Source organism: Pseudochaenichthys georgianus, chromosome 5 (assembly GCF_902827115.2).
Source record: "Pseudochaenichthys georgianus chromosome 5, fPseGeo1.2, whole genome shotgun sequence".
NCBI lineage: Eukaryota > Metazoa > Chordata > Actinopteri > Perciformes > Channichthyidae > Pseudochaenichthys > Pseudochaenichthys georgianus.
Genome location: NC_047507.1, coordinates 43,324,872 through 43,336,976, shown reverse-complemented (window position 1 = coordinate 43,336,976; position 12,105 = coordinate 43,324,872). Strand labels below are relative to the sequence as shown.

Genomic DNA, 12,105 nt, shown 5'->3' with positions numbered 1-12,105 from the left:
ACAGTGTGATTTTATTCCAAGAGAAGCTATGGAGCAGACAGAGAGTTCTCTTCCAGCCAGAGGTGATTGTTGTACAGAGTTATTGCAGTGGGCAGGAATGTGTTCCTGTATGGGTCCTTGTGACAGCGGAGCTGCAGCAGTCTGTTGGAGAAGGAGCTCCGTTGACTGTCCAGCTGCAGGTGGAGAGGGGGGGGGGGTTATCCATGATGGACAACAGCCTGTTCAGTGTCCTCCTCTCCACCAATGGCTAGCATTACATGTTCCAGACCTACTCTGTATGCACAGTATTATATTTATATTTATATTCTTCCCTTAAGATGCCGACACATGTGTATTTCCCATGTAAGTTCACGTTTTGATTAAATGCAAATGTTGAAATGTTCTTTTAATTGTTGGTAATTACAAAATTCAAGTTAAACCAACCTATTTCTTTGAAAAAACAACAACAACACAACTGTTCTTTTTCATATAGGTAAATGATGCTATCGGAATGGAATGGTCATGGATCTTTTTCACCTCACTGATCCTGGTTGGCTCCTTCTTTGTGCTCAACCTGGTTCTTGGAGTGCTCAGTGGGTAGGACTACCCACACCTGAACTACACCCTTCCATTCATTTTGTGTGCACTATTTGGTTCTTTGTGTGTCTGCTCTTCACAATACTCAGTTTGATCAGTCTTTTTCTGTCTGACAATTGTCTTATTTTTCACGCTAGTGAGTTCACAAAAGAGCGAGAGAAGGCTAAGTCACGTGGAGAGTTTCAGAAGTTGAGGGAAACCCAGCAGCTGGATGAGGACCTTAAGGGCTATATGGAATGGATAACTCAAGCGGAGGTGATGGACATGGACCAGGAGGGACAGGGTAAGACACAAGACACGTTGTAGAATACCTGTTGTATGAACACAGTACAAGGGAATGCCTAGGAAATGAACGGAATAATGTCTGTAATGGTTGAGCTCTCAACACTATAAGTTTCCTTTTTTATTTGTATGTAGAATCATTATTCTACATACTCTGTTTCTTCGAGCTCAGCCAGGAAAGGGTTGTTCAGCACCTTTATCAGAACCAGCTTTATTGCCTGGTAGGCTTTCATATACTTGTCATTTGCCTTTTGTTATATTATATTGCTCAACAACCAAACTACACAAAGTAAGGGAAAACATCTTCAACGATTTCTCTACACTATGTCAAACAAACGGTCAATCTCCCACCTGTAGGTGGACTTATCCCCAACAGCATTTAGCTCATCTCTTGCTTGAAGAACTTGTTGACTTCACTCTCATAATGGAAGAAGTCTTCATTGTGGTTGGAGAGAAAGAGGCCTCTAAGTTTCAAAGTAGAGAAAGGTCCAAGAATAGCCCAGTAAAGTGAGTGTGTTGGAACTGGTGGCTGGACACAAGGAGGAGATGGTGTCAAAACCGTCCCTTTGTCTTCCAAATCACCTGTAGAACTTATCAGTGTTGCACCAAACGCAGGTGCCTGCATGCCAAGGCCAATTGTGTGTCATATTCGGTCGTAAATGTATTATTAGGAGTTATACAAATGTGCAATCTGCGAGCAGACAAGCATTTTACGGTAACATGATTTGCTAAATATTAGGCCTGTTATCGTTTGTGATTCATCTGGAAATCTTAACGCGTATATTTTTTTTAACACAATTGAATCACATTACCAAGTTCATCGCCTGCCTCCAGTTATTGATGTTTACCATGTGCATGTCAGTGAGAAGACGAAGAAAGCAGAGCAACTGGCCAGGCTCTGACTGGAGAACACTGGACATCAAGCTTTAGTTGTGGTGAAAACAGGAAAATACATTTTGCAGAGCATGCACAAGTTTCTTGAAGAAGCACAGGAATAGGAATATCGGACTTTAGGAACAGATAGTGCTTGCAATATTATATCAGCAGAGATAATACAACAGACGAGTATATACCCTGTGCCGAGCACATTATACAGAGGGGAATCACAGGGGCTTTGTTGATGCTTTAGCTAACTGTCGGGAAATGTTCCTACTTCATGCCAATATTGCTGAATTCCACAAATTTGAATGTTAACATGAAGCAAAAGAAGAACCGTCTGATTTCTCGTTCCGGTTTGCCATTCATTTCTTTATAAGAACACCAGAGATTTGTTTGTTTTATCTCACCCAATAAAAAAGGAAATACTACTTTTTAAAACAGATCTGCTCTCCTAGTTTGGATACTAGAATATAATATGTTAAGTGATTCATAACATCAACAATATTATTTAACGTGTGTGTGTGTGTGTGTGTGTGTGTGTGTGTGTGTGTGTGTGTGTGTGTGCGTGCGTGCGTGCGTGCGTGTGTGTGTGTGCATGTGTTTTCATCAGGTCTGCTCACCACAGAAAATGGAGGATCAGAGACCGGAAGTGTCGGCAAAATGGACACCATGCAGCTTATCATCTATTACTAGTCAGTAGCGTGCTTGTCATCTTTACAGTATCTTCTTTTCAAGATTTAAGTTTAGCAGAAGTGAATTTATTAAAGTTGTAGCATTTCTTTGTAATTACACTAAATATTTACATTAACATCCACATTTAATCAATTCTGCCTTTGTTTTCAGTAAATACTGGTGACAGTATTCAGCTTAACTTCAATAAAGTAAGCATGATACTGAGTGGCAAATGCATCAAGGAAAGACTGAGGCCACTAATATCAACACTTACCGTGTATACATCAAGTTAATTAGTGATTTTAAAGCAAAACACGCTAATAACGTTTCTTCAGCTGAGGGCAATTTGCCCTCTTTTGCATCAGATGCAATATTATATATTTTGTTAAGATCTGTCAATATCTACCTCTACTAGAATCTTTGGGTAAGACTCCTCACTAGGGATGCTCCGATCGATCGGCTGATACTCACTCTCTGCCGATCGATCGGGGCTCTCTAAAAATGCCGATCGCGAGAGCCGGTCGCATGACGTAAAATGATGACGTAAAATACATGACACTTTTCTCTGTGAAAACAAGCTCGCCAAAATGGCTTCACCAGTCTGGCAGTATTTGAAGGTGTCCGAAAAAGACAATAAAATAGCGGTATGCAACGTGTGTGAAGCAGAAATCCTGCAGCTCCAGTTATTGGGTCTAACTTCAGCAGCTACATTACCTACGGGTGCGTTCGTTAATAGTAACTGTGACGGACCGGTGAGCGGAGCAAAACACACACTAACGGAGCTTACACACGGCGAACATTGCTCTACTTTTGCAGCGAGCACCGCGAGAGAAGCTACGCTTTGCTCCAACAATGCAGTTCGGCGAATCGTGACGTCACCCCATTCAAAGTGAATGGGCAGAAGCGTTGAAGCGGCAACGCACGCCGCCGTGTGTAGGGGCCGTAAGAGTTAGACCTAACAACTTAACTTAGCTATTTTATCTACATCTGGACCAAGCTAAACTAGTTATAAATATATTTATTCTTCACTGTCGGGTCACTCATTACTGGATCAGTGAGCTGCATGAGATACTGACAGGCTGTCAGGAGAGAGAGAGAGGGGGAGAGAGGAAAAGAGAGCGCTTCCGCTCATTTCTCATGTGTTATTATCCAAAGTTAATGTAAACTTGAATAATGTGCTTCATTTGAATGTAATAATTATGTTGGTTGTTGTTTGTGGAAGCGCCAGTAAATGAGCCCCATTAACTGAGCCCCATTAACTGAGTGTTAAACATCACTTTAAATCAGTAGTTCTCAAAGTGGGGCGCGAGAGACCAGGAGGAAAAATGGTTATTAAAAAAAGAATCAAATTTAAAAAGTATTGATTCGAAAATAATATGGTACAGTACTATTACGTCTGGGTCTCTGTGTTTCATTAAAGCTCGGCTCTGTATGTGTGTGTGTGGAATGAGCCATTTTGTGTGTGCGAGCGAGAGAGAGCACACCGGTACTGGAGATCGTTGTTGTTAGCTTCTGGTGCTAGCGAGCTTCGCTAACGGATATAAGGAGTTTTTTCAACAACAAAGTGGAGGAGAGTCCTCTCCTGTGAGACTGAGAGACAGTGAGCTAAATGACTCTCAGTGTTATCTCAGTGGGTCTCAAACGTGTTGGTCACCATTAATGTAAACAATTATTTCCGAGGCACACGTTTATATGATCATTATAGTTATAAAAAAATAAGAGAATAAATGAAAAACAGGCATGAAATACTATATGACAGTAAAACAAGAATAACGTTTAAAAGGGTGATTTGTAAAATATCCATAAAGAAAAAGTAAATCTGTTGACAGTTCTGTTTCATATGGGTGTTGATGTATCCATAGATCTCTTAATTTTGCTCTCAAAGTGCACCAGATTGATGCTTTTCACTTCAATATTTAAAAATAAATCTTCCCGGGGGAGCTTGCCCCGGACCCCCCTATGTGAGGTCCACACACTACCTATAAAAATAGCACTTTACCCCTGCTTACACCTATATGCCGTGAGCTGATTATCGAGCCGTCATTGTAACAGTCACGGGTACACTGTGTATTTGCGTGGGGAGTGTTGCAGTAGAAAATTCCACTGTAGCGACCGGGACATTAATGGGAAACCCTAAATGTTTGAGCACCCTCTATGAAATGTCAAGCTACCCCACAGCACCCCCAAAAGAAGTCTCTGGCGCCGCCACTGAGCCTGACTATTTGTGTTGGGGGAGCCCGACTTTTTTTTTTCTCCAAAGGGGGGGCCTGACCACTGCTTTAAATGGAAGATCCTCATAGGCCCGCCCACTCGATCGGATCGGTATCGGCCGATACTGATTCCGGCGATCGCCCCCAAAGTTGGCGAGAGGCGCTTCTCCTGCCCTCACAACTCTTATTAATCCCGGTACCGGATAATTGTTATTTGTTCATACTCGGAACCGAGTTTTGTTTCCCAACCCTGCCACTGTGCTGGGACCCGGAGTAATCTGCGGCCGTGAGCTGTTATGTGCCATCATGGTGTTATTTTTTTATTAGAATGAAGCGTGAGATGTATGCTCGAGTCTTCCTGCCTGTCGGCTGAACTCTGCTGCTCCGCGATGAGGGTCTAACTTCAGCAGCTACATTACCTACGGGTGCGTTCGTTAATAGTAACTGTGCGGTCCGGAGTCACTGTGGCACAGACTGGACCGCTGGTGAACAGCTGTTAGAACGGGCCGTTCAGGTGTTCAGAGCAGAGCCCCCTGTCTGAGCGGCAGAGCGTGATGTGAACTGAAACTTTTTTCTGTCGCAATATTATTTAAGGAATCGTTGAGCTAGCTAACTAGCATACATTGTCACTATCTGCTAACGTTAGCTTTATCCTTCGTTTTCTAATAGTTTTTTCATAGGCCATAAACAGAGGTGGCATAATTTAGTTGTTCTTCGACGCACGAAATTCTTGATTATTCCGCCGGATTATTTTGCACCTCTTCTTCTTCCACATCGCAGAAACTCCGTTCAAACATCAAAATGTTCAGCTCGGTCGGGAATCGATTGCTATTACTTTTCTCATTCATAACTTTCATAATTCCAGAGTTACATCCCATAATTCATCACATTTTTAACGTGGAAGTCAACGGAGAAACTCTTCAGACTTGAACAATCTTCATGCAATTTCAATTTCCCATGGTTTCACTTGAAGCCGGGTGTGCAACTAGGGTTGCCAACTTCCAGAATTGGAGAAACGGGAAGATTTTCGCGTTTCTGGCGGATTGAGTTACTTTTTTTTGTTACTATATTTCGGTTTTGGGGTTAGGGTCAGGTTAGTACGGTGGCCCTGAAGTGCAAGACACCACAGCATTTCAGAAAACACCACAGCATTTTAGAAAACGCCACAGCATTTCACATTGGATGGAAAGGGTATTCCTTTAGGGAGAACACTTCTTGTTTGTGATTAGACAGAGCCAGGACAGCGAAATATGTCCCAACCCTATGGTCCCAACACATCAGCCGTTCGCACACACTCAGAGCTCACAGCTCCTCATATCTGTTCAGAAACTGGACAAAAGTTAAACATATACAAAACACAGACTGTCTATCAGAGTCCTGCACGGGTCTGATTTTCAAGACCCGCTCCCGCCCCGCACCCGCGACGTGCAATACCGAACCCGCCCCGCTACCCGCACATATTGCCAATTAGTTCCGCAACCCGACCCGAACCCGCATAGCCTATATATGAGCAGTGAAAACGTGCAATTATTAACACACGCAGTTGCATATTTGTCTCAAAAAGCGTGGGATGTTGGTTATTTTCTCCATCTGGGAACCAAAAGCCTCCCAGACGTTGGATTTCGCTCTTGAGGAAGTGTTATTGAAAATGCTGTATTCTCCGCTAGAGAGCTTCACCTCAGCCATTTCGAATGTGGCGCGCACAGCAGCAGATTGATGCGCTGCAGAGGTTATGATTATGCACGGTCCCGCGGGGGAGAGGTCTGAGGATTTAAACATTAAACTAAATTATCATTATTTCAATATATTTATTATGCAACACCCGCGACCCGACCCGCATCATCTTTGTTTTACCCAGAACCGAACCCGGAAAAAAGCGTTTGGAAAAATACCACCCGCGAATCACCTTTTTTGCGGGTCACCCGTCGGGTACCCGCGGGTACCCGACCCGATGCAGGACTCTGCTGTCTATGTCATGGCGAATACAGTCGCGGCTTTATTTATGTCTGTATGACGTTGTTGTGAGTGTGGACGGAGCAGCAACAGGTTAGTTTAGGCTGATGGATCCGATTCCATTCAGAAAACACGCATTTTAAAAGCTTTTCGCCTGCCGTCTTGTCTGCAGACTTGTTAAAGCGTTAATTCATGGTTTTTAGTAACCGTCATCAGTATGTACTTGCTTCGGCATCACTTTGAAACGTGTATTACAATTACATTACGGTCAAATATGTTCATTTTGTTGTAGTTGGTATCTCCCATAGGATTTACATGGAGATACGCCCCGCCCCCTCTCCAGCGCCTCTTGTTTGAATGACAGGAGCAAACACAGCTGACAGCCGCGGTGAAACTCGAGCGATTAGAGCGAGGTCTACAATAGTATTTACATGGAGATAAGCCCCTTAAAAACCATGAATGAATAAAGCATTAATTATGTGTTTACTCCTGTCATTCAAACAAGACGCTGGAGAGGGGGCGGGCCGTATCTCCATGTAAATCCTATCGGAATCGGATCCATCAGGCTAAACTAACCTGTAGCTGCTCCGTCCACACTCACAACGTCATACAGACAGAAATAAAGCAGCGACTGTATTCGCCATGACACAGACAGTCTGTGTTTTGTATATGTTTAACTTTTGTCCAGTTTCTGAACAGATATGAGGAGCTGTGAGCTCTGAGTGTGTGCTAACAGCTAACGGCTGATGTGTTGGGCCAATCACGAAGCGTCATTTCTTGACTGGCAGCAAACACAACCAATCACAGCAGTGCTTCTCTGGCTGGCTCTGTCCAATCACAAACAAGAAGTGTTCTCCCTAAGGCAGGGGTCTCCAACCTTTCTTCATCTGAGAGCTACTTTGAAAAAATGAAACTGGCCAAGAGCTACTTCCATCACATCACTTACATTTATTCGCATAGCCCTCATCAGTTGAATTAAGCTATACTTGTGTACACGTGTGAAATTGCAATACCTAAAGCGCTTATCACAAATCTTAACTTCACATCAAGGTCCAAGAAAACGAAAATGTCTCACATATTATTATGGCCCACATAGTAGGCCTAAGTAAGTCACTGAAAATTCACATAAATGTCCTTAATCACCACCTTACAAGCATCGTATGCACTTATGGTCAAATAAGTGCATTCACTCTTCTTTACAGTTAGTGAGATGATTGGCGCTGCATGGAGTCCACCATAGAGGTGTATGCTGAAGTGTACCCACTTAGGTTCACTCTAATAGTCATTTAAATGTTCAGTCAGTCTTGTTCTGTATTTAGATTTCATTCATGTCAGAAAAAGCTGCTTCAAAAAGGTATGTAGAACAGAACCAAATAAAGCAGACATTATCAGTGCTGCTTGGTGATGTTCTTATAGTTTTCTGGGTCTACTAGGCTCCAGAAATGTTCTGAGTTTTGCTGAGACTTAAGCTGAACATGATTTTGGAGATGTATAACCTCCATATCCATCTCCACAGGATTGACACTGAACAGTTCAGCCATCTTCTTCTTCTTCTTCTTCTTCTTCTTCTTCTTCTTCTTCTTCTTCTTCTTCTTCTTCTTCTTCTTCTTCTTCTTCTTCTTGACATTAAATTATAAACCATAATAAATCAATTGTATAGGTCTAACCTCCCTATATCTGTGTGTGAAATTGCTCCATCCTCAAAAACAAAAAACTAATACTTCTGCAGTCTAGCTGCAGCTTCTAGCTACGGTCTTCTGTTAAAAAGGGGAGTATTTACAACAGCATTATAAAACAGGGATGCAAACTCATCAGGTATGAAAAAGGTGACAAGGATCCGAGCCCCCCGACCCCACGGAATATCGGCTTTAAAATTAGGAATAACAGATGATTTTAGCAGTCAGAACAACTAAAGCAGCAGGTAATAATAACAGAAACGCCAAAGAGTCACATCTAATATAAATGTATATAAAAGCATTTATTTTAATTGTGTAGCAGTCAGTTTATCATTCTGGCAGCACTGTTGAGCATTTTGAAAATGTATTTGCATGCCTCTGTGCAAGGCTTAGTCTTTCTATCTGTATAGCCACTGGTGTAAAGTAACTAAGTTCATAAACTCAAGTACTATACTTGGGTACAATTTTGAGATACTTGTACTTTATTTAAGTATTTCAATGTTTATTTTGCTACTTTGTACTTCTAATACACTACAGTTCAGAGGTACATGGTGTACTTTTACTGCACTACATGTATTAATACCTTTAGTTACTTTACAGATGTGGATGAATGATGTGAAATCTAACCAAGTGTTGAATCAGACTTTAGTTCCACCTGGAGTAAATCCACCAGCTACCCTGCAGTCTACTACAAAGTACTTCAGACTAGCTGCACCTTCACCAGCTCTGAGAACACTTTCATGATCAATCATTATAAAACATATCATATATATTATTCTGAAATGGACCAATCTGCACAATGACTACTTTTACTGTCGCTACTTTAATACTTTTACTTGAGGAACATTTTGAATGCAGTATTTTTACTGTAACAGTATTCCTACACTCTGGTGCTTCTAGTACAAGACCTGAGTACTTCTACTTTTACTGTCGCTACTTTAACTATATTTTGATGATAATACTTTTGTACTTTTATTTGAGGAACATTTTGATTGCACGATTGTTCCTACATTCTGGCACTTCTACTTTAACTCAAGTACAAATATATACTTATACCACCTCCGTTTATAGCCTATGAAAAAAACTAATAGAAAACGAAGGCTAAAGCTAACGTTAGCAGATAGTGATGCTAGTTTGCTAGTTAAGTTTGCTCAACGATAATATTGCGACAGAAAAACTTTTCAGTGCACATCACGCTCTGCCACTCCGACAGGGAGCTCTGCTCTGAACACCTGAACGGCCCGTTCTAACAGCTGTTCACCAGCGGTCCAACACAGTGACTCCGGACAACACAGTTAATATTAACGAACGCACCCGTAGGTAATGTAGCTGCTGAAGCTAGACACTCATCGTGGAGCAGCAGAGCCTTATTATACATCAATGAGCAAGACTCGAGCACACAGCTCGCGCTTCATTATAATATATAAAAAAAGAACACCATGCGTGTCATGATGGCACATAGCAGCTTGCGGCCGCAGATTACTCCGGGTCCCAGACCCCCCCCCATACCCCAAAAATGTTTTTATTGCAGATCTACATGAATCACACAAACGACCTATTTTGGATTAAAAACGGCGAATTTCGCCGAAAGGTGACAAGTTTGCATCCCTGTAAAAACAAAAATAGTGCATGTGGGTGCATACTTATTCTCTGTCTTACTGTTACATAAATCCAATGAATGTATGAGATTAAGTTAGCTTCATCATATCGCAATCAGTGATTAAGTGAATAATAAAGTTTCTATCAGGTCACCATCAGCCTGTCACTCATTATTTTCAGGGAGGGGGCGGGGTTTGGAGGAACGGAGAGGAGACAGTGATCGCGGAAGCTTTCCTCCTGCCTTCACAAACTTTACATACGTATTTATCAACTGAAAATAGCAAGAGGACATTCATACTCTGCAATCCAAGACTTGATTAAATCCACCAAAAACCTGACATGACGATAACGAGTGTTTTTCAAAAAACACAAATCCCTCCCTGTGTGTCTCTGAGCCGCAGCGACAGGGCCTGATTCAGAGCGGGTCATTCTGCTGTTGGTTCTGGACTGGTGTTGGTGGAGAAAGCAGACTGCTCCGTCACTGTGCCGCTGTCACGTCTGTTCCTTGATCTCTGCGTCACCGGCCAATTTGATATTCGTGTAATTCTAAAATCAAAACACTTTATAGTCCAGCCGCAGCCGAAAAATCAAGAAGCAACCTTACAACGCTATAATCGATAGGCGAGTTACTGAAAAGCTGCCCGCGAGCTACCGGTAGCTCCCCAAGGAATACCCTTTCCGTCCAAATTCTGTGGTGTTTTCTCAAATGCTGTGGTGTTTTGTGAAATGCTGTGGTGTTTTGTGAAATGCTGTTGTGTTTTCTGAACTGCTGTTGTGTTTTGTGAAATGCTGTGGTTTCTTGCAGTTCAGGGCCACCGTAGGTTAGGGTTATGTTATTTAATTCTTTTGGGGGAGCCAGCCCCTAGGGTTCTAAAAAAAATTTGGGGGTCAAAACCCTCAAAATGCATAGAAAACTATGCATACCTATAACCAACACACTCTCACTCCATAATCGTCGTTTGGTCAGTGTCCGTGGCGTGCAATTGTGACGCTCCTAGGCTCCTTCAGCGTCATAAAGGGACGCAAATAGCTTTCAACTGATTGCAATGTATTCCCATCTGCATCGGGATTTGACGCTCATGGAAGCACGGCATTCGTTTGTGTCGGCTGCCCTTAAAGGCAATGTGAGCGTCTATTCCCATTGGATAACGGAGAATTGTACACCCGGAAGTAAGAATTCCCCTTACTGTCGATTGATTTTACAGTGATATCTGCACCACTGACAAACCCTGTGATAGTCCTTAAGCTCTGTGATTGGAGAGTGTGCTCCGAGGGTTACACCGAGCCTCGAACAGCACATGCTGGCTATTGTGTTTCGCAACATGTTCTCTATCTATGGCACGTCTCTACTGGGAGTTGTAGTTTTAAAAGACGTTTTCGTATTTCCCATAATAAGAGGTTGCCAGTATTAAACTGTGTACATCCCTGGAGGTTTAGGGGACAGGAAACACTCACATTTAAAACATATAATTAATAAATGGGTGGAAATTGCTTGTGCCCATAATGGGCAGCATTAATATATATACCCACATGCCAGCTAAGGTCAGAAGAGCTTTATTTAACAGCTGGTCTTATGTGTGTGACCCCTGTGATAACATTACATTAATTGATGAGCCTGAAACATGCACTTGTCAAGGTTCAGAGGCACATTTTGCAAATATGACAGTAGCCATCGATCAGCTTAAGATAAGATATACTTTATTGATCCCAAGTTGGAACATTTGCGTTACATCAGCATGTGTAACAGTTGTACATATGCAGTGGTGTTTATTTGTAAATCATTTAGTACAATCACACAAATTCTGTGTTTTATATTAAATAATTCTGTGTTCTTTATCTATTGATTGTTCAATACCTGACAAGGCCGGAGATGAAATATCTACATACGTCTTGTAATGCACTATTGAGGAACCTGCGACCCAAGTTTTTCATTCTCGGGTCTTCTGCGCGCGAAGATTTTTTTAAAAATATTGAAGTTGAAAGCATCAATCTGGTGCACTTTGAGAGCAACATTAACCCTACCTTAATAACACCTTAAAGCGGACAAAAGGCACTGGAGAACACTCATTAACACCCTTTAATGAAGCAAACTAATGCCTTAACTCACTCAAATAGTCGTTTACTTATTAAGGTGAAATGAATGTGCGTAGAGTTTTAAAGGATGCGGATAGTCTCACCACTGTGTTTTTCTTCCCACTGTTTGTTGTAAGACACAAGTCATTTCTTCTTAGAAGGGCCAGGGCCCAGAACCACATCCT

General features: G+C 42.0%; 1 protein-coding gene across 1 annotated transcript in view; it reads left to right on the top strand.

The window, feature by feature from the left end:
• The window catches only part of LOC117446411 (dihydropyridine-sensitive L-type skeletal muscle calcium channel subunit alpha-1-like), a 124,724-nt gene that overhangs the window by 37,334 nt on the left and 75,285 nt on the right, over nt 1-12,105 (top strand). Inside the window, exons 7-9 of the mRNA XM_034082571.2 lie at nt 473-576; nt 714-859; nt 2,348-2,429. Of these exons, the coding sequence (XP_033938462.1) occupies nt 473-576; nt 714-859; nt 2,348-2,429 (332 nt within the window). The remainder of the gene's footprint in view (nt 1-472; nt 577-713; nt 860-2,347; nt 2,430-12,105) is intronic.